Consider the following 21,507-nt stretch of genomic DNA (forward strand, 5'->3'; position numbering starts at 1 on the left):
CTTGGGTCAGAAAGATCCTCTGGAGGAGGAAATGGCAGCCACTTCAGTATTATTGCCTGGAAAATCCCACAGGCAGAGAAGCCTGGGGGGCTACAGTCCATGGGGTCACAAAGAGTCAGACATGGCTAAGCGACTAAAGCCACCACCACCAAGTACAACATGAGAGGAAGTCTTTGAAAAATGTTATAGCAATATGATCTTTACAACTATAGGAGTAGTTATATGTCTGTTAAATCTCACGATACTACACCTGGGCTTGTATTCTGTATGCCTTTTTTCCCATTTTATCTTCACAAGTATACTGCTCTGCAAAGGAAAGAAGTTAAAGATAAAACTGGTCAAGCACCAGAGTTTGAGGAGTGCTGCCCTAGAGCTCTGGGCAAATGCTTTGCTTTCTGTTACCAGCTCTGTTACAAAGCGGAGACATGCTCAGGTAAATGATAATCCTCCGATCACTGATCTAAAATCTCACTCTAGCCATCTGAACTTCACTCATCAGAGCACCTATGAGCTGTTTATCCTAGGTAATGTTTCACAGGTGGCTCAGCAATAAATAATCTGCCTACAATGCAGGGGGTGCGGGTTTGATCCCTGGGTCAGGAAGATCCCCTGGAGAAGGTAACCCACTCCCGTATTCTTGACTGGGAAATCCCATGGACAGAGGAGCCTGGCAGACTACAGTCCATGGGGGTCACAAAGAGTCAGAAATGACTTAGAGACAAAAGAACAACAACAAAATGTTAAGCCACAGGTTCTCAACCTACTTATATAGCATTTTCACGTAGAGCCAAAGAAAACTGCTCAACAGCTGAATCTTAAAAACACAATGTAGTTGCTAGTGTGTCCAATTCCTTTATCCAACAAAACCTTATTTGTATAAAGCAAGTTTCAGCTGCTTTTACAAGTTTAATTTTTCTCCTGCTCATATGCTGAAGAAGAAAATATCTTGATTATCAGTCACTTATAAATGCATTTGAGAATCAGAGATTTTGTTCCTTTATTCTAGAAATCAGTTAGGCATGCATGTATGCTGAGACACTTCAGTCGTATCCAACTCTTTGCAACCCTACTGACTGTGGCCTGCCAGGCTCCTCTGTCTGTGAGATTCTCCAGGCAAGATTACAGGAGTGGGTTGCCATGCCCTCCTCCAGGGGATCTTCCCAACCCAGGGACCAAACCTGAGTCTCTTGTGTCTCCTGCAGTGGCAGGTGGGTTCTTTACCATTAGCGCCATCTGTGAACCCCCATTTAGGCATAAGGAAGTTACAAAACCATCAATCGAGAAAGTTGGTTTGGGGACAAGGCATGTTGGAGAAGGTGACTAAGAAATCAATGCCACACATACCTCATGATGGTCAGACATGGCAGACAGATACCACTGCCACAGTAATTTCAGACTACTTGACTTTATCTCATTTCTAAATACTAATCCTGCCATCATTAATGGCTTTATTGATCTTTTGTTCCTGCTCTGAGAAATTCTGAAGAAAAAAGTGCTGAAAGACAAAGTAGTAGTTAGATTAAGAACATGAATAAAAACATCTTCTCATATAAATGAAAGTTAACTACAAGATAAATTAGATTTATTGGTCCTTTTATTTATAAATAACTCCAGTCCCAAAGAAAAGCTACACGTCCTTAAAAAGAAAAATTGTTTAGTCAATGTAGGAATTTGGGGAGCTATTCTCTAAGGATAGAAACTCTGTTTCTTGGTCTTCGTGAATGAAGTTCATTTTTTACAGATTTATTATCTACTAGTTTCACAATCGGAGAAGGCAATGGCACCCCACTCCAGTACTCTTGCCTGGAAAATCCCATGGACGGAGGAGCCTGGTGGGCTGAAGTCCATGGGGTCATTAAGAGTCGGGCACAACTGAGCAACTTCCCTTTCACTTTTCACTTTCATGCATTGGAGAAGGAAATGGCAGCCCACTCCAGTGCTCTTGCCTGGAGAATCCCAGGGACAGGGAGCCTGGTGGGCTGCCGTCTATGGGGTCGCACAGAGTCGGACACGACTGAAGCGACTTAGCAGCAGCAGCAGCGGCAGCAGTTTCACAATATGTTGATTTATAATAATAGTATAATCTGTCTGGAAAAAAATGCTAATTCCTAGGAGACAAAAATCGCCAGCTGAATTCTAAAATGTCTTTGACTAAGTTATATATAACTTTAATTTTTTTATCCTAACAGCTCAAAATGCATTGGTCCTGCTGTAATAATGAACAGATATGAATGGTGAGTTATAGCATTTCAAGAACTACAGCTGGGGGGATTTCCCTGGTGGTCCATGGCTAAGGCTCCATGCTCCCAAAGCAGGGGGCCAGGGGTTCCATCCCTGGCCAGAGAAGTAGATCCCACATGCTGCAACTAAGACCTAACACGGTCAAAGAAAGAAATAAAAACAAATAAAATAAACAAATAAAAAATTAAAAAAAAAAAAAAAAGAACTACAGCTGGAAAAAGACCATCTGACCATCAATTTCGAAAGCCATAAATGACATATCATACTAATTATCTTTATTAGTGGCCTAGTTAATTACACCACTCATGGACACATTTCCTTAAGTGAGAAAAGAGGATAGCATATACCTGCATATTGCAAAAATCACTGAAAACAGTTTGAGAAAATACTGAAACTGGAAAGGTCTAGGAATTTTATAGAAATAAAAAGTTTTATCAGTCTTTTATTTGAATTAATTATAATTCTTCATAAATGTTATCTCTACTGAGGCTTTAAATATACAAACCAATTTAAACTTCACAAATGTCAGCCCTAATAATGTCAATTCAATTCTAATGTAATTAGAAGACTCAGTCCCTGGTGGCCCAGTGTTAAAGAATCCTCCTGCAGTACTGGAAACCCAGGTTCAATCCCTAGGTCAGGAAGACCCCCTGGAGAAGGAAATGGCAACCCACTCCAGTATTCTTGCCTGGAGAATTCCATGGACAGGGGAGCCTGGCAGGCTACAGTCCATGGGTTTGTCAAGAGCCAGACACGACTGAGCAATTGACACTCTTACTCTTTTTTCATGATTTAGTCAGAGGAGATACAGCACACTCACAAAGTACTGGGCAGGCAGGTAGCTCAAATGAGTGAAGCAGGCTTCACAGCCAAGAAGGACCATGACAATCTACCACTACTCAGCTCTAGCCAACTGTTACTTTGAGGAATAAAGACAAAAAAGCAGTAACAATAAAATCGATACTCTGCTAATCTAAAGAAGTAAATCCAGGGACTTTCCTGGTGGCCCTGCGGTTGAAGCTTCGTGCTTGCAATGCAGGGGCCTGGGTTCCATCCCTGGTCAGGGAAATAGATCCCACATGACACAACTGAAGAAAAAAAAAAAAAAAACACACATGCTATAGCTAAAGATCCGGCAGGCCACAACTAAGACCTGGTGCAGCCAAATAAATAAATACATCTGTAGGCTAGATTCGCTATATGGACTACTACGCCTCAAGGAACAGAGTGGCTAAGAACTGTTCTGAGCCAGAAAAATCTAGATCAGCTCTGATTCTAACACATTTCATAAACTTGTCCAAGTTACATAATTTAAGTCTCAGTCTCCTCATCTGTACCTCACTGTTGTTGTTTTTTTTAAATGAAATTAGGTAATGTATATGCTCAAAAAATTGTAGTTCAATGTTATTATTAGATGCTGCTGCTGCTGCTGCTGCTAAGTCGATTCAGTAGTGTCAGACTCTGTGACCCCAGAGACGGCAGCCCACCAGGCTCCCCGGTCCCTGGGATTCTCCACGCAAGAACACTGGAGTGGGTTGCCATTTCCTTCTCCAATGCATGAAAGTGAAAAGTGAAAATGAAGTCGCTCAGTCATGTCCGACTCTTAGCGACCCCATGGACTGCAGCCCACCAGGCTCCTCCGTCCATGGGATTTTCCAGGCAAGAGTACTGGAGTGGGGTGCCATTGCCTTCTCTGTCATTAGATGCTAAAAGAAACCAAAACCAAAAAGGAAACAGATAAGGAACAGCAGCAATTCAAGTCCCCCTTCTATCTGACTACGGGGTTTATTTCTTAAACTCATAACACCTAGTCCCAACTTTTTTCTTACCCACAGGCTATTTTCTTTACCACCAATGCCTTCTCTTCCCTCAGGTTAACTCAAGGTCTACCTCACAGCTCATCTATACCTTTCCTTTACTTCAGACCATTCTCCACTTCCCTTTTCTTTGAAAGCACTTTCAGGACTGACAGTGAAACTATCTTACTGTTGAACATCAAGGTATACTTAAGAAATCCTGAATGCAGTAGTTTTTCTCCCCTAATCTTTGAGCACTGTGCAAGCTGTGAACTCCTTACAACAGCCCAAAGAATCCATCTGCACTTCCATTGAACAATACGTTTATCTATCTTTCTTCCCTGTTAATGTTCCTTCAAGTGATAATAAAGAACCAAAGAAATTAAAACAAAATGTCAAACCATACTAACAAAAAAATTCATTTCTAAGAAAACAGATTTGAAAACAATTTCAAAAACCTATCCAATGTTCTCCTTTAAAAGGAAGTTTGAGTTAAGAACAATCTAGTTTTTTTCCTTACTTCATTCTAATTACAAGTATCCAAAAAAAAAAAACCTTTTCCCAAAAAGCTATGCCTGATTTTCTCAAAAAGAAATTATATTGATTTCAACTCATATGAACAAACAATATTCTTCATGTATATTTTGACAGCAATCCAGAACCTTGATTCTTTGAAACTTCTGGGTATCAAAATAACATTATGGTGTCTTTCCCGGAAAATGTACAGAGTCCCAAATTTTGGTATTCAATTTCAGGAAGTTCAGAGTACCCAAGGATCTTCAGTGGATCCACCACTTCCCGCCCCTACCCCTCTCCGTTAAGAACTCGTGCTAAATAAGAGGTTTGTTTCTATTATTAAATGTTTTGCCTCTTCTGAAAAAAGTCATCCTTAAGAAGACCTTTAGCTCTGCTATTAAATGGGGAAGCAGCTTCCCTTTCAACTGTCACTACTTCCTAGCTGCCATCCTGACAGCTGATAGAAAATAGAAAACTGTGCGCTTACCTCCGAGAAATTAACAGCCAAAGGAATGATTCCAGCCACGTAACATCCCACCAGCATAGCCAGAGACAGCAGGCTAATGGAGATGAAATCATCCATTCTGCTTCCTTTATTCATCCAATACCACTAGTCTATAATTTTTCGGGAGCTCGGGTCCTTAAACACGTGTGATTGTTCCAAGAGAACAGGTGGACTTTCCAGTTCTCGTCTTCCCCACCGGCAGATGCGTTCACGAGGCACTTCTCTCTTGAACGTACCTGTAAAGAGCCCGCCTTTTGCTGATACTAGAGTCAACTTTCAGCAATCTTAGGTCCCAGCCCGTAAGTTTTCATATACCAGTCACTGGATTCCCATGGGTTAACAGAGATGAGAAGTCAATGGGAAACTATACGAAGGAGCTATTGGTTCAATCGTCGGAATACGGGCAGCACAATGGGCCTACTTCCTCCACAAGCAATGTTCCCGATGGCAGCAAGAAAAGGACGAAAACCCAAGTGAACTAGTTCGTTCTCCCTGCTCCCCTATCTCCCTGGGGCACCCCCGCAGGTGATCGCCCACCGCCCCCAGCTCCGGGACCAGCCCACCAATCACGGCAAACTCTCCTCCAAGTCTAGAGTGGGGAAAGGAGTCCTGCAGGCCGGTAATGGCGGGTAGTGGAGTTCAGCAGTGAAGCTGATACAAAGCTGTCTCTACCCTATACCCAGTGCTGCCCATGTTACTCCACTCCGAGGGGCCTTGACCCGGAGCCACCGATACTACAGCTGCCATGGCCGCCAAGTGGCACCTCTTCATTACATCCACTTCCGGATTGCCTTACAGCCCCCTCCTTTAGAAGGGTACTTCCGGGGTTACAACCGACCTATGCCCCAGGGTTCTTATACAGCCGCCATTTTTGAGTGGGGCCACTGAAAGATGGCTTGTGTCACTGTCTATACCGGTGATCACTTTAGCCGCGCATCTAATAACGCGAATACCGAAGATCGTTTCTAGAAAAAAGTGCTTATTTTTCAAGTTCCGATACGTTTCCTGTGTGCTTCCTTTCCCTTAACCAAGATGGCTGAAACAGAGTCACTCTCTGCTCTAGCTGCCGGAAAGCTGTGAGCCTCTATGGTCCGAAAGGTTCTTTCGCGGTGCGCCTCTGACGACTTCCGGCGGCTCCTCTCGCGGGGATTGGCTGTTGGCGGCGTTGCGGGTAAGCTCGTGTGCGGCGGCGGAGTCGGCATCGGCTGCAGCGGGAGACTTTGGCGCGATGGTGAGAAAGGCCTAACCGGCTCCCCGAACCCCCAACCCCCGCGGGGCGACCCCCGCCCATACATCTCCCCACCCCATCCAGCGCGAGCTTGCTGCTGCTCGGCCCTTCAGCTTGTGTGTGGGGCTCCCCTTCTCCTTCCCGCCGCGGAGACACTGGGCCTGGCGCTAGGCCCCGGGTCCCGGGTCCGCCCCGCGGTTGCGCGCCGGCCTGCTGGCTCTGGCGAGGCGTGCGTTGCGGAGGTTGCTCTTTCTTCCGACTGCTGCTTGGTAGAGGCAGGCATGGGGGTGCTTCCCTTTTCCTCCAAACGCCTCAGCCTACTATAGGAACAATGGCCGAGGGATGTTTGACAATTCCGTCCCGAAGCTGACAGACTGAATCTACTGCATCCCCCGTGTGGACCGGGAGGGAACATCTTTGCTTTGTAGCGTGCTTTTCCGACCATATACCCTTTTGTTTTTCTGGGCTCTGCCTTTTTTGGAAAAAATACATTTTCCCTCTTTTCTAAGACCTTTAGAGGCCGATTTGGTGTCCCCCCACCTCCCAGCCATCCATCCTGTGCTTATCTTTATAGTCTTTTGGGTCTGGAAGCTGAAAAGATAGATTCAGCTCAGGGTCCACTTTGCTTAGAATCTGAGTGGAATGGGTGGGAAGGGTTGTTTTTTTGGCTTGTGTGTGGATTTTGTAATCTTCAAAAAGGAGATGCTCACGAGGATTCCAAGGAATCGTGGTTACTTCCACACTTCAATTTTCGTTTTCTGGTTGCTGCAAATTAACAAATCATGCAGCTGTTGTTAACAAGGAACTTTTTCAGGTCGTAGTTTTCTGGATTGAGATGGGTTAGTGTTTGACCCAACATAGTCTCCCAAGGAAGACTGGGAATTAGGAGATTGGATTTCCAGTTCCTGTCTTAACTAGCAGTGTGACCTTGAGCAAGTCATTTCACTTCGGAGTTTCCTTCTTTCTCTGCCTTTATTTGGTATTATTTTTAAATGCTTAGATTAAAATCTGGGGATATGACAAAAGTTAATATGAACACCCCATTATCATTGAGCAGTTATCAGTTATAATTCTTTATCATTTCATGTAGAATTGAAAATTGAAATTTGTATTTAAAGTGAATACTGGTTCAAAAGTCTTAAATATTGGTTCAATTTCTTTTCTTTTATTCTTCCTTTCTTTTTTGGTAGTTTGAGAGATGCATTTAAAACTCAAGAAGCAATTGTATGTATTGTAGTATTTCTGTAACAGTAGAATGACTATTCTTAGGGTTCATGTTTGTGAGACTTTAAAAACAGATTAACTCTTCATTAGAGTGAATCATAACTGCTTGGTAAACAGAATAGGATATTATTAAGGTAATTCTGCATAACTTTTTTTTGTGATTTAGGTTTCACAATGTTATCTTTCTATTGTGGCAGATATATATATATATATTCCTGTATGTACTTATATTTTTATTGCTTACTTATTTATTACTGGTCATTCCCCTAAGAAAGAGTAACCTAAGGAATGCCGGACCAAATCTGTTCAGAAGAAGGAAAAATATGATAATTTTGTTTACAGTTTTGTAAATTTAGTTATTCCTTGTTCCTAATTTTTAAGCTTTGCTTTGGGCAGTAAGTATTAAGAATAGTAAACTTAGTTCAGGTTCACTTTAAGGGTAAATATAAAAAGCAGCCATTGTATAGCCATTTTCATATCTTTACTCTTAAGTGAATTGGTCCTTTATTTCTCATTAAAATAAGAAAATTAATGTAGTAGCAACTGGTCTGCCTAGCATGTGGGACAGGTCCTTTTACAGGAATGTTAGTATAGTTTCTATAAAATTACTTTCTTCTCAACATATGAGCCATTGAAACTATTGATGGTTTTTAAATAACCAGTAATCTAACATTCTGTTTTCCCTGACTTTTGATCACTATTTAAGAAAGGCCTTGACTGTGTTCAGGTCTTTATAGGTGAGAATTACTTTTCATCTCTTGTCATCGAGTTCTATCTCAGATCCTCTCAAACTTTTAATCAGAATGACTCACTTCTTGATGGAGAGGGAGGAGTATGAGAAATTCCTTTTTTTGTGTTCAATGTTCTGTTTGGGCGGGGGCAGTGCTTATTCTGAAGCTCTACATATCAGCTATTTCAGCTGCAGTTTGTTGGTCATTAAAAAGTCTGATCATTTCAGAACTTTTGGTTCCTGTCCTTAAGAGGTTTGTTTGTTTTTTATTAAAAACTAGTACAGCAGAAGAGAAGAATATGTTGTTCAGTCGCTCAGTCGTGTCCAACTCTTTGGGATACCAGGCTTCCCTATCCTTCACCATATCCCGAAGATTATAAATAGTTTGATTTAGCATTGGGTTTACAGTGAGGTTACATCATATTTGAATTTAGTGAACCTTACACACTTGGCAAAAAAAAACCAGAAGGGGTTATACTTTCAACAGACCAATGTTCTGAAGATATTTTTAGTTGTCACACATTGGGAGGAGGGCGTGGGAGTGCAGTATTTACTGGGAATAGGCTAGGAATACTGTCATCCTTCAATGCACGGGACAGCCTCTGCAACAAGGAATCTTCCAGCCCCTGATGCAATAGTGCCAGAGTTGAGAAAACCTGAAATAGACCCACGAACAAAAGCCTGCTCCCCATTGAGGGTGAGATGGAAGATGAAAGGATCTGCTGTTCTTTAGGCATATTCACATTTCCTGTGTCATCATTCTCTAGCTATTTTGTGATTCTAGTGCTTAAAAATACAATATTTTAGTATAACACAACCCCTTATAGTGAGTCACCTACTGGGTGAATAATTTAATGGATTTTCTAGGGTAACGTTAACTGTATATACAAATTTTACATTGCCAGTTTATCTTACACCTTTAATATTTGAGTCTAATCTCTGGATAAGATGTGATTTCACTGTAGTGCTAAAGTTAGAAAAAACATAGATTGATAAAGTGCTTGTAATCATTATAGTGTTTTCCTTTTTTTCTCCTTTCATCAACCCATATCTGTTTTCATTAGGAACCTAATGGGATTAGAGTGACCAGTGGAGATAGAACACCCAAGCAGGTTTATAATCTGGTTGGGAAGAAAGGTGCAAAAGAGAAAAAAACAGTACAAGGTAGTTTATGCTGAGAATTTAACAGGCAGTAAGTGCAATAAGAGTTTGAGACAGCAGTTGTTAAGGACTGGGAGACGAAGAGACCTTAGAGAAAAGTTGTGAATCCAGTTTCTGGCTCTGCACTTGGGCAGAGGCATCAATATTGCAGAAAGAGCACTCTGATTAATAGTGTTTTAATAACCAATGAAAATTGTATGGTAATGGGGATTTTATCCCATACTATGAATTTCTCAAATACTGAGTTAGAAACTTACATTGATATCATTTTTCCCTCTGCAGTCTCACACCATCTTGCTGGTACAGCCTACCAAGAGGCCAGAAGGCAGAACTTACGCTGACTATGAATCTGTGAATGAGTGTATGGAAGGTGAGTTTAAACACTAATCAAAGGGTAGAAGTCATTGACTTTGTTTTTGGGGGTGGTGAGGGGATGGGGGCTGGAGGTGGGATGGGCTATAGAGGCTCTGGCCCCCACGCTAGCTGGCATCCACACCAGCTGGTCCATGCTTGCTCCCAGGGTGAGAGTGGTAAGTGCTGAGACTCTCAGGTGTCTTGAGTTTGTTTACCTGACGTTCACTATTATGTTTACTTTTTAGAATCAAGCTCATATATATAGTGAGTTTCCCAGGCCTCTGCTTGTTTTGTAAATATTCTTTGTTTGTTATGTATTATTTTGTTACTGTGCTGTGTAAATATTTTACAGGTATCCCTTATATAGTCTAGTTAAACTCAATAGAGTTATTAAAACAGGCTTGAGAAACCTAATAGTGCCTACACAACCTAATAGTCTAGTTACTAAACAAACATGAAAAGCTAAGGTTACAGTCCATCAGAATGTTAAGAAATAAAAACTTAGCTCAGTGAATAAAGGTAAATGGAACCAAATCAGTATAATTTATTGTACATTTGATAAGCTGGCACCACCCTGAAGGGAGGTATTAACCCTCAATAAACCATTAGATGAGAGCACATAGATTGGATCATCACAAACTGGATTCATCCCATGTCCTTTCATTACATCATTAGATCATTACATCCAGTAAACCATTTGTGTACACCCTGCACCCTTTCTAGCAAATTGCACATGCTTCACCTCTTCCTGCAAAGATTTTATAGAAATATAAAATTTGGTGCTGGCATGTCCCTGGAATTGTTGATTATCTGAAGCTAATTGGATTAGGCTTAAAAATCTCTTCTTAAAAAAAAAATCTCAAAACCAATGGTGGGTAGACCTCCATGGGACAAAAAGCTACTCATAATCAGAGATGGCTCCTCAGATTCTATTCTAATCTTTAAAGATGAGCAAAGCTTTTGTTCTTACCTTTTCTCAAGTCCCTTCCTCTCCTGATAGCCTTACTTGCCATTAAGGTAGACTTCGTGCACACACTCTAGATTTTTGCTTTATCTCTATTTATTATGTTTGGCCTTTGATTCTGCAATACTCTTTACTAACCTTTGCTGATTTTAGGGAAACCTAACTTAAAAATTAATACACTTAATTTCTAGAGCAGTTGTAGGTTTAAAGAAAAATTGAACAGAAAGTACAGAGGGTTCACATGTACTTCTCCCTATCCCCAGTTTCCTCTATTAATGACACCTTCCCTGGTAGTCCAGTGATTAAGACTGCTTCCAATGCAGAGGGCTCAGGTTCCCCTGGTCAGGGAACTAAGGTCCTGTATGCCACACACACCCCTCCCTGCCCCCCCCCCAAAAAAAATATGAGGTATGGTACATTTGTTACAGTTGATGAAGCAGAATACAGTCCATAGTTCGTTTTGGGATTCATTTGAGGATTCATTTTTTGTGTTGTGCAGTGCTGTGGGTGTTGCCAAATGTGTAATGTCATGTATTCACCATTACAGTATCTTACTGTAATGTTCAGGATATTCTCACTGCCCTAAAAATCCCGTGTTCCCCTAGTCCTCCCTCTTCACCTCACTCCCTGCTACCTCCATTGTTTTGCTTTTTCCAGAATGTCATAGATGAGAATCATTGACATGTAGCTCTTTTCAGACCAGCTTCTTTCACTTAGCAATGTGTTTAAGTTTCTTCCATACCTTTTTGTGGCTTTTTAGCTCTTTTTTTCTTTTTAAATTAGAAATGATGGTTTATTTTCCATTTTAAAAGTTAGAATGGAAGTACTGGAAGCAGTTCTCACACAGTGGTTGCCAAATTGTAATTTTCTTTCTTATTTTTCTTTTTTATAGTAGTTAATATTTGTCTGGAATACAGAGCTTTCCCTCCCCTCATCCCTTTTTTAAAATTAATAGATTTAGTTTTTTAGAGTAGTTTTGGGTTTACAGGAAAATCGATTAGAAAGTACAGTTCTGTCATAACCCCTGCTTCACTCCTCCAGTTTTCCCAATTATTTACATCCTGTGTTAGTGTGGTACATTTGTTAGAATTGTAGAATCGGTACTGATACGTTATTAACTAAAGTCTAGTTTGCATTAATGTTCACTCTTTGCTTTGAGCATTGTATGGATTTTGACATGGGCAACGACATGTCTAATATTTAGTACCCTGAAAATACCCTGTGCTCCACCTGCTCACCCATCTCTCCCCTAATCAGCAACCACTGATCTTTTTAATGTCTTTATAGTTTCATCTTTTCCAGAATATTGTATGGTTGAAATTATAGTATGTAGCCTTTTCAGATCAGCTCTTTCACTTCAGTTCAGTCGCTCAGTCGTGTTTGACTCTCTGTGACCCCATGGACTGCAGCATACCAGGCCTCCCTGTCCATCACCAACTCCCAGAGCCTACTCAAACTCATGTCTGTCGCACTGGTGATGCCATCCAACCATCTCATTCTCTGTTGTATGCTTTTAAGATGTCGCCATGTCTTTCATGGCCTGGTAGCTCATTTCATTTTGTTGTTGAATAATACTCCATTGTATGGGTATAACACAGTTTGTTTATCCATCACCTGTTGAAGGATATCTTGGTTGCTTACGGGTTTTGTCAGTGAGTAAGCTGCTATGCACATTCTTGTGTAGGTTTTTGTGTGGACCTAAGCTTTCGGCTCCTTTGGGTAAGTACTGAGGAGTGTGATTGTCGGATCATACGGTAAGACTGTATTTAGCTTTGTAAGAAGCAGACAAGCTGCCTTCACATGGCTGTATCATTTGGCATTCCCTGCAGTGATGAATGAGAGTTCCTGAGGCAGCATTGGGTGTTGTCAGTGTTTTGGATTTTTTGCCATCCTAATAGATGTATAATGATGCCTCATTTCAGTTTGCAATTTCCTCACGTCATGATGTTGAGCATCTTTTCATAATGCGTATTTTCCTCCTGTATGTCTTCTCTGTTGAGGTGTCTGTTCATATCTTTTGCCTGTTTTTTAATTGAGTTTTTTGTTTTCCCATTGTTGAGTTTTAGGAATTGTTTGTATATTTTTGATAATAGTTTTATCTCAGTGGTCCCCAACCATTTTGGTATCAGGAACCAGTTTCATGGAAGACAGTTTTTCCATGGACCGTGGGGGATTGGGGGGCAGGGGTGTCTGTGTGTGGTTTGGGGATGATTTGAGGGCATTGCATTTATCATGCACTTTATTTCTATTTTTGTTATATCAGCTCCATCTCAAATCATTAGGCATTCGATCCCAGAGGCTGGGGCCCCTGTTTCATCAGATCTATGTTTTGCAAAGATTTTCTTCTAGTCTGTGGCTTGTGTTTTCACTTTCTTTGACAGTGTCCTCTGAAGTACAAAAGGCCTAAATTTTGATGAAGTCCAGCCTATCTAAGAAGCTTATCCAAAGTCACAGAGATTTGTGCCTGCATTTTCTTGCAAGAGTTTTATAATTTTGACCTAGATTTCAGTTCCTGGGCCATTGTGAGTGACTTATGCATGGTGTGAGGGGTCGAGTTTCGCCTTTTGCATATGAACGCACGGTTGTCCTAGCACCCTTTGTTGATAAGATACTCTTTCGCTATTGATTGACTTGGTATCCTTTTGGGAAAACAGTTGACCATAAATGTGAGGGTTTATTTGTGGACTCCTGTTTCTATTCCATTAATCTGTATGCCTGTCTTCATGAATAAGCAGTACCACACTGCCTTGATTACAGTTTTGTAGTTTTGTGATGAGTTCTGGAATGAGGAAATGTGAGTCTTTCTTCCAACTTTGTTCTTTTTCAAGATTGTTGTGGCTGTCCTGGACCCCTGTATTTCTGTGTCAAGTTTAGGATCATCTTGTCAGTTTCTACAGAAGTACCTCAGGTTTTGTCATGGATTGTTGAATCTAGATCATTTGGGGGAGTATTTAATATTAAGTCACCCAGTCCACGAACTTGAGATAGCATTCTGTTTAGTTAAATCTTTACTGTCAATGACATTTTACAGTTTTCAGTGTGTCTTATGTCTCTTTTATTGAATTTATTTGTAAGAATTCTATTCTTTCTTGATGTTCATTTCATTTTCAGTGTTTTTATTGTTGGGGTATAGAAATACAATTGACTTTTGTATACTGATTTTACATCATGCAGTCTTACCACCCTCATTTATTAGTTCTAATAGTTTGTGTTTTGCAGTTTCCTTAAGGTATTCTGTATACATTTATAGAGATAGGTACACTTCTTCCATTCCAGTGTGAATGCCAATTATTTCTTTTCCTCGCCAAATCACGCTTACTAGAGCCTCCAGTGCAATGTTGGGCATGACACAAGTGACAGGAGCCGGTATTCTAGGCTGACTGGGAAAGCATTGTCTTTTGCCATTAAGTATGATGGTAGCTGTGGGTTAGGGCCACAATGAATTAATTTTCCTGATTTTTATTTCCTTTCCATTCACCCTTTCTATTCAGGAACTCATAAGTGATATTTCTGATCACAGTGTAGTGAACCAAGCTTTATTAAGATAGCTTTTGATAACTCTGTGGTTGACTATTACTTTTTATTAGGAAATTTATGAAATCAATTTGGAGGTACACAAAGACCTATATGAACAGGGTGGGACAAAGTATTGTGATATAAGCACGTAACACTACTCACATCTAAAGTGCATACAATTGTAAGATCTTGGTTTTCCCCTCTCTTAGGTGTTTGTAAAATGTATGAAGAACATCTGAAGAGAATGAATCCCAACAGCCCCTCTATCACATATGATATCAGTCAGTTGTTTGATTTTATTGATGACCTGGCAGACCTCAGCTGCCTTGTGTAAGTATTAGCCACCATATCTCTTAAATTGTGTTTTTACCTTGTTTGTTTGTTTGAGGTGATTTATGCTATTAGGAGCTCACTCTGCATGACATAGATCTTTGTGTTTTACCTGTGATGTAGTAATTAATATTTCTGCCACACGTGGCTCATACATTGTCAACATAAAGCTGAAGGCACAAGAAAATCTTAAGAATTTTGCTAATTGATGCAGTTAGTGTGCATCCGCCTTGAACCAAGAACTTTGTTCCTTAAACTAAATAATCTTTTACTTATTTTTCCCCAATTATAGTCTTTATCCTAAAGCAATTAGCTTTAAATTAAAACTAAGATTATTCTGTTTTCAAGATTTTTTTAAATATACGTAGGACTGAAATAGAATTTAAATTTCACCTAATGTTGATCATGTATATTTTGGTATGTTAGAATGAGTTTGTTTGTATGTTTGACACTTAACTTTTCTATTCTCCGAGTTTTGTCAAATTAAATTTTTTTCCCCTAACATTATGCTTATTATAATTTCTATAGTAATTACTTATCACCACTGTTAACAAGGAGCATGTGAGTCTATAATACTTCATCTTCTCAGCATTGTTGGAGAGACCGAGTGTTAAGTACAGCAGGTTTTACAGAGGAAAAGTACCTTATAATGAGAGCTTCAGTCACCAGGCATATTCATTATGTGTCAGATACTACGCTACAAGAAAAAAAACATTTTTCAGGGGTGAAAATCATGTAGGCCCTACTCTGAGGCACTTGGGGTTTCAGCACTGGGACCAAGCTTGGGCTTGCTGTCTCACAAAAGATCCAGATGAAAATAAGCATTTCCTTGGAAGTTTTGAGTTCAGTTTTCTTCACCTCTTCATTGTGTTTCAGTTACAGTCATTTGACTTTGCTCACTCAGAGTATTTAAGTGATCCAGTTCTGGTCTTTAATGAAATGTGTTTATAACGTGATAATTTTATTATTATTTTGATATGAAAACTCAAAAACTTTTGAGGCCAATAGAGCTGTATATATGTCATGCTGTGTTGGTTTGTAATGTTTATAGTTGATCTGTTTATTGCCTGACACACAGAAAGAGACACATACACGTTCATATAACATTTATTGAGTGCCAGTTATGTACCATATGTGTTCCAAGGCACTGAGGATTGCACAGTGAATAAATCAGTCTAAAATGAAGCCTGTGAAGCTGCAGAAGAATAAATGGAGGGTGAGGAGGAGAGTAGAGGTGGTTGAATTTGGTGGACCAACCCATTCAAAAGTATTGATACTTCTTATTTTTGGTAGATCAAATGAATGAGGACTGAGAATTGAAATTTGGTATAGCCCTGTGGAAGTCTTTGATGATTTCCAGAGCAGTTTTAGTAGAATGAAGTGTAAGTGTGAAAGTATTAGTCGTTCAGTAGTGTCCAACTCTTTGCAACCCCATGAGCTAGCTGTAGCCCATCAGGCTACATAGAATTCTCCAGGCAAGAGTACTGAAGTGGGTTGCCATTTCCTTCTCCGGAGGATCTTTGTGACCCAGGGATTGAACCCAGGTCTCTCTCATTACAGGCAGATTCTTTACTGTCTGAGCCACCTAGGAAGCCCTAGAGTGACAGCAGTAAAATCTTTATATATTCCAGTGAGTTAGTAAGAAGAGAGGAATTGTAGGATGCCAACACAGACAACTTTTTTGTAGAATTTGGCTCAAAAGGAGAGGAGGGAAATGGGGTTATAGCTAGAGAAAAAAATACTTTTTTTCCCCCCTTTAATTTTGTTTTTAAGGTGAGAAAAATAATGGTATGTTGGCAGGCTAATATGATGTAGTAGAGGGAAAAATTGATGGCTTTAGATAGGATCTTAGACAATCCATTAATAGTAAAGTAGAAAAGGCAGGCGGTGTGGTAGAAGCTTGGGGAGGTTTTCTAATGGCTTTAGTTACTTCAGGAAAATAGAAAGGAGGACGCCATTTGGAATTCAGGGTGAGGGAGGAAGTGTCGGAGGTTGTGAAAAGAGGTGAGGAATCTAGGAGGGTGAAGGGACTAGGGAATGTGATTTAAGAGGTACTTGATAGTGAATATAAAATTAAAATAGTCATGTAGAAATTTTATTTTCCTGCACTCTTAATCTGAAGAGTTACAGTGAGTTTATAGATTATTTCTCACTGTAACAAAAGGACGTTAGTAAAAAGCCAAAATGTTCTGTAAAAGTAGAGAGCTTGTGCATTTTACTGAACCCCATTCTGACCTTACCATTCAGGGGAAGACTTTGATAATGGTGTAAAGCATTCCTGCTTTGGAGTTTGTTTCTCTTCAAAGATTGGATTGTAGCTCAGGGATGACAGGAGGAGTGGGTGAGAGGAGGGGATATGTGTATACACACCGTGGACTCACTTTGTTGTGCAGCAGAAACTAACAATGTTGTAAAGCAGTTAAACTCCACCCACCCACCCCCCAAAAAAAAAAATGGATCATAGGTTTCTAGCTCAGTTGTTCACAGATAATAAGAACTCTGGTCAGGAGTGTTTAAGCTTTTACTCCTTGCCTGAAGTCACTTAGCTAATAAATAAGTTGCTGTTTTGAGCTTTGGTTTCCTCCTTTATTAAAAAGGGATAATAATTGTATCTACTCACAGAGTTGTAAATAGGATTGAGTTTATTCAGATGAGTGCCCAAAGCAATACCTAGGAGTTGGCAACTTCTTTGTAGGCTTCTCTGTTGGTTCAGATGGTAAAGAATCTGCCTGCAGTGCTGGAGATTCAGGTTTGATCCCCTAAAGAAGGAAATGGCTACCCACTCTAGTATTCTTGCCTGGAGAATCCCATGGACAGAGGAGCTTGGTGGGCTACAGCCCATGGGGTCGCAAAGAGTCAGACACGACTGAGTGATTAACACTTCTCTTCTAACACTTAGAGGTATTTACTGTCATTTGTAGTTACATGTTTATAATTTTTTTTGCTGAGAACCTAAAAAATGATAGTGCTCATGGCCTTGAAACACTGTGATGTACTTTGTGTTTTGGCGATCTCTGCTTGCTTATTATCTTCTTTTTTTTATACTATAGCTTTAGTTTTTTTACTCTAAAAAATGAATTTATTGCTTAACCAGCAATTTAGCTGGTTGTAGTTGTTCAGTTGTAGGTCAGTGGAATATTTCTATTTTTTGTCCTCTAAACATACCTTGAGTGAGTTGTCTATTAAGTGATGCATTGTACTCCAAAAACCCTGGAATCCTGTTGAGTTTCATTGCTGATGTTACTCTTTGTACTCCAGACTCTTCTCAGCCTCTAGCATTGTTCATTAATAAGCAAATCCTGAAATACTGGATGTATATAAAATTTTCCTTACGTTAATGCTTTCCAGGGAAGAAATCTTTGTGGTAGCAACATACTTTTAAAGGTCCTTTTTTTTACAGTTGATTCAAAGTAAATATAGTAAATCTAAAGTTTTTGTTAGTTTTTTAATCACTGAAGGAACCATAAGAATAGTTAACTATGAAGGAGAAGGAATACATGGTTTCTGGGCACACTTTGTCAAGAAGCAGATGTGTAACACACTGAGCATTTAACTTAAGATCTCTAGACCTCAGTTTCTTTTTCTGCTGTGAGATTGTACTAGATGATCTAAACTTCATATTGCATGAAATTCAACAGTTATGTAATCATCTGTTTTACGTTTTCATTATGTTCATGTATGAACATGTGCACATCTGTGCCATTCTACAACAGTTAACAATTTCCAGTTTTTAAAACATGACGGTATTTGACCATTGTAACTTTGCTTATTATCCTTCTGTTCCTCAGTTACCGAGCTGATACCCAGACATACCAGCCTTATAACAAAGATTGGATTAAAGAGAAGATCTACGTGCTCCTTCGTCGACAGGCCCAACAGGCTGGGAAATAGTTGAGTTTGCAAGCATTAGGGGGACGGGGGTGGGCTTGGAACACAGGTGTGTGCAGTGTGCTGTAGTGGAAGTTTTGTATTATAGTTATCCTGTTTCCATTTTGGTATACCCTAGCCAGAATTGAATGTATTAGATAAAATGTGATGCTCTTGTTCAATCTGAAAACCCCTTTGCCCCCCCCCCTTTTTTTTTACTTAAACATTTTTATGATGATTTAGATGGAAGTTGGTTTTTGTCAGTTAACGTTGGTTCCAGTCCCTCAAACTGTTCATACCTGCTTTATAACATCCACTGTACTAATCCTCCTTCAAGTTGGAGTGGGGAGTGGAGGCGCAGTTTAGTTACGTCCTCAAGATAAAGTCTTGGTGAAAAACAAATAAATGTTCTTTAGTTATATTTTTCCCCCTGAGTGATTTTTCCCCCCCCTTTTTTTGTGTCTCTGATCTGAATTGGGTATTCTTGTAAGGCATTATCAGTTTCTAAACCAATAGCCTGCTACATGATGAAGTTGAAGAAAGCACATATATGTGCTGAATATGTTTTCCTGTGGCTATATGAAGCTAAAGAGTTTTTACCTTATTTTTCATAGTTTTTCCCTCTTGTAAGTGAATCTCAATTGTATCTCCAAGGTTTACACCTATTCTTGATGCAAACATGATGAAACACTTTCTGGTGACATAGTTTATCTACAGCAGCAACCAGGTTAATTCCTTAGCCTTGGTGAAGTATGTGGACATTCCCTGATTCTGCTGGTGTCACACTTCACCAATGGCTAACAATAACTCCACACACTGTAAGATGGGCAGTTTTTTTGGAGGCTTCATGACTGGCCTTATATGCTTGTTTTATGCAGAATGAAATTATATATGTAGCTGTAGTTAATATTTCACTGTGAATCAGCCGATATTAAAAAATGTTCTCACAGAAAAAGAAATAGATCCAAAAGTCAGTCAGATTGTCCTACTTTTCAGTTGGCCTGTCTAGTATAGTTTTATTTCTCTAACAGATACGATCTTGGCTTCTTTTTTTTTTTTTGAAAAATAGAACACATCTGGAGGGAATGGGATCCCTTGAGTCTCTGATAAAATATGTATCTTAGTGTTGGACTTACAGAGGAAATAAGATTTTCTGAGGAATGTGAAAGAAAACATCTAGGTCCTAGATGTTGGGCGACAAGAGGAAAAGAGGTGAACAGTATTTTGAATCATGCTTTGTAAAGCTTAAGGAAGAATAGGACTGGAATAAACACGGGGAAATATACATTTAACCATTTCCATTATTACACAGAAGAGGAACAGAAGTAGGCTTTTTGCGTTGTTAAGGTGGAATCTGTGATGAAACTTCTCAGTGGTTTGGTCGAGCTACAGCCACTGTTCCATGCTCTTACAGAGTTAGAGTACTGACTGTGTGGCCTTTCTCTAACTACAAGTCGAACAGGTTTGATTTCTGCTTATAGAGTGATGTTTTATATTGCCTAAAGGTGAAACATGGAGAAGGCAATGGCACCCCACTCCAGGACTCTTGCCTAGAAAATCCCATGGATGGAGGACCCTGGTAGGCTGCAGTCCATTGGGCCGCTACGAGTCAGACCCGACTGAGCGACTTCACTTTGACGTTTTCACTTTCATGCATTGGAGAAGGAAATGGCAACCCACTCCAGTGTTCTTGCCTGGAGAATCCCAGGGACAGCAGAGCCTGGTGGGCTGCCGTCTATGGGGTCGCACAGAGTCGGACACAACTGAAGCGACTTAGCAGTAGCAACAAAGGTAAAACATACCAGAAAAATTAACAAAGATCTTGATATTCTGTAATCCACCTTATTTTATATACCTGGAAATTTCTAAAATAGTTCTTGACAGGGCTGCTTGCTTCTATTTTTTTAATGTTTGATCTAACACGTCCCAGGATTAGAAAGGGGATATTTTAACAGTCTCACTCAACTTGTATTTCTCTGGCTTAAAATATTTCCAGCAACTCACTAAAATGCCTTGGGTATTTTTGGCATTTATGTGTATGTATATGGCATGTTGGGATAGGTTGTATATCTTACTCCCATTGTTTGGGTGAGAATGATGGGAAACTGTTTACTTTCAACAAGGGTGAGCAGACAGATTCTTTCTGTCCTAAAAGTAGACCAGTCTTTGGGTTGGAGGAAAGAGGGCAGGGCATTTCTTAGTGTGAAATCAGTTTCATATCATCATGACCACTTCTTTATCAAATTGTTTTTATTAATTTTTAAGATTGGAATGAAAATCAGAGTTAATATATGAAGTGTTTAATAAACATTGCTACATTAATAGGGATACTTTTAGAATAGGGACTATATATTTATGTGTTAGTATGATCACCACTTAGGCATAGCATTTACTGCTTGGGAAACATTTTTATATGTATCTAATTTAATCATCATAGCAACCCTTTGAGATAGGAAATAATTATTCCTTTATTAATGGTGGAAAAAAATAGGTTCACATTGATTCAGATCACTTTGCTAGGTGAAAAAGACATGGAGTTCCCTGGTGACCCGAGTAGTTAGGATTCGATGTTTTTGCTGTGGAGGCCCAGGTTGGATCCCTGGTCCTGGAACCATCCCACATGCTGCACAGCACAACCTACGTTAATTAATCGAAAAGAAAAAGACATGGTCTTAACCTCAAAGAACTTGAAGGGAATATGAGGCCCTTCCAAAATAAATAACTAGATAATGAATCTCTGGTGACTATCAAAGGAACTTTAAATATAGAAATATTTGGATTCACAAGACCTGAGTAGGTCACATTTGTCACCAGTTTGCTTGAAAACATACAGGACAGAAAACAGCCTGCTAACCCAGCATCATCAAGTGTTCCTCTTCCACGGGAGTGAGTAGCCCTCATGGCAGTTCAAACAGCCATCTAAGCATTATCCTCTGTACATACAGACAAGTGGTAAGTCAGGTGCAAGAGACAAGACAGGTAAGTGCAAGGACTACCTTGGCTTAGAAGCCTTGTATACAGCAGGAGCCACTGTCCATAGACAATGCTTGTAGGTCACTGCAAGAGACGTGCCTC

General features: G+C 39.9%; 2 protein-coding genes across 2 annotated transcripts in view; one reads left to right on the forward strand and one right to left on the reverse strand.

Moving 5' to 3' along the window:
• Positions 1–5,842, reverse strand: part of SLC39A9 (solute carrier family 39, member 9) — a 50,023-nt gene extending 44,181 nt beyond the window's left edge. Inside the window, exon 1 of the mRNA XM_010846693.1 lies at positions 5,041–5,842. Within this exon, the coding sequence (XP_010844995.1) occupies positions 5,041–5,154 (114 nt within the window). The 5' untranslated portion in view covers positions 5,155–5,842. The remainder of the gene's footprint in view (positions 1–5,040) is intronic.
• A 60-nt stretch (positions 5,843–5,902) lies between these two features.
• On the forward strand, positions 5,903–18,853 carry ERH (enhancer of rudimentary homolog (Drosophila)). The gene is made up of 4 exons (XM_010846694.1): positions 5,903–6,289; positions 9,684–9,771; positions 14,445–14,565; positions 18,354–18,853. The coding sequence occupies exons 1-4, from the start codon at positions 6,287–6,289 to the stop codon at positions 18,454–18,456; spliced, it is 315 nt and encodes a 104-aa protein (XP_010844996.1). The 5' UTR covers positions 5,903–6,286; the 3' UTR covers positions 18,457–18,853.
• The last annotated feature ends 2,654 nt before the right edge of the window (positions 18,854–21,507 follow it).

The sequence above is a fragment of the Bison bison genome, unplaced genomic scaffold, assembly GCF_000754665.1.
Source record: "Bison bison bison isolate TAMUID 2011002044 unplaced genomic scaffold, Bison_UMD1.0 scf7180017864239, whole genome shotgun sequence".
Taxonomy (NCBI): Eukaryota; Metazoa; Chordata; class Mammalia; order Artiodactyla; family Bovidae; genus Bison; species Bison bison.

Coding starts and splice junctions, on each gene's coding strand:
- ERH (XM_010846694.1), top strand. Junction 9,772..14,444: donor TGTGAATGAGTGTATGGAAG/GTGAGTTTAAAC, acceptor CCCCTCTCTTAG/GTGTTTGTAAAATGTATGAA. Junction 14,566..18,353: donor GCAGACCTCAGCTGCCTTGT/GTAAGTATTAGC, acceptor TCTGTTCCTCAG/TTACCGAGCTGATACCCAGA.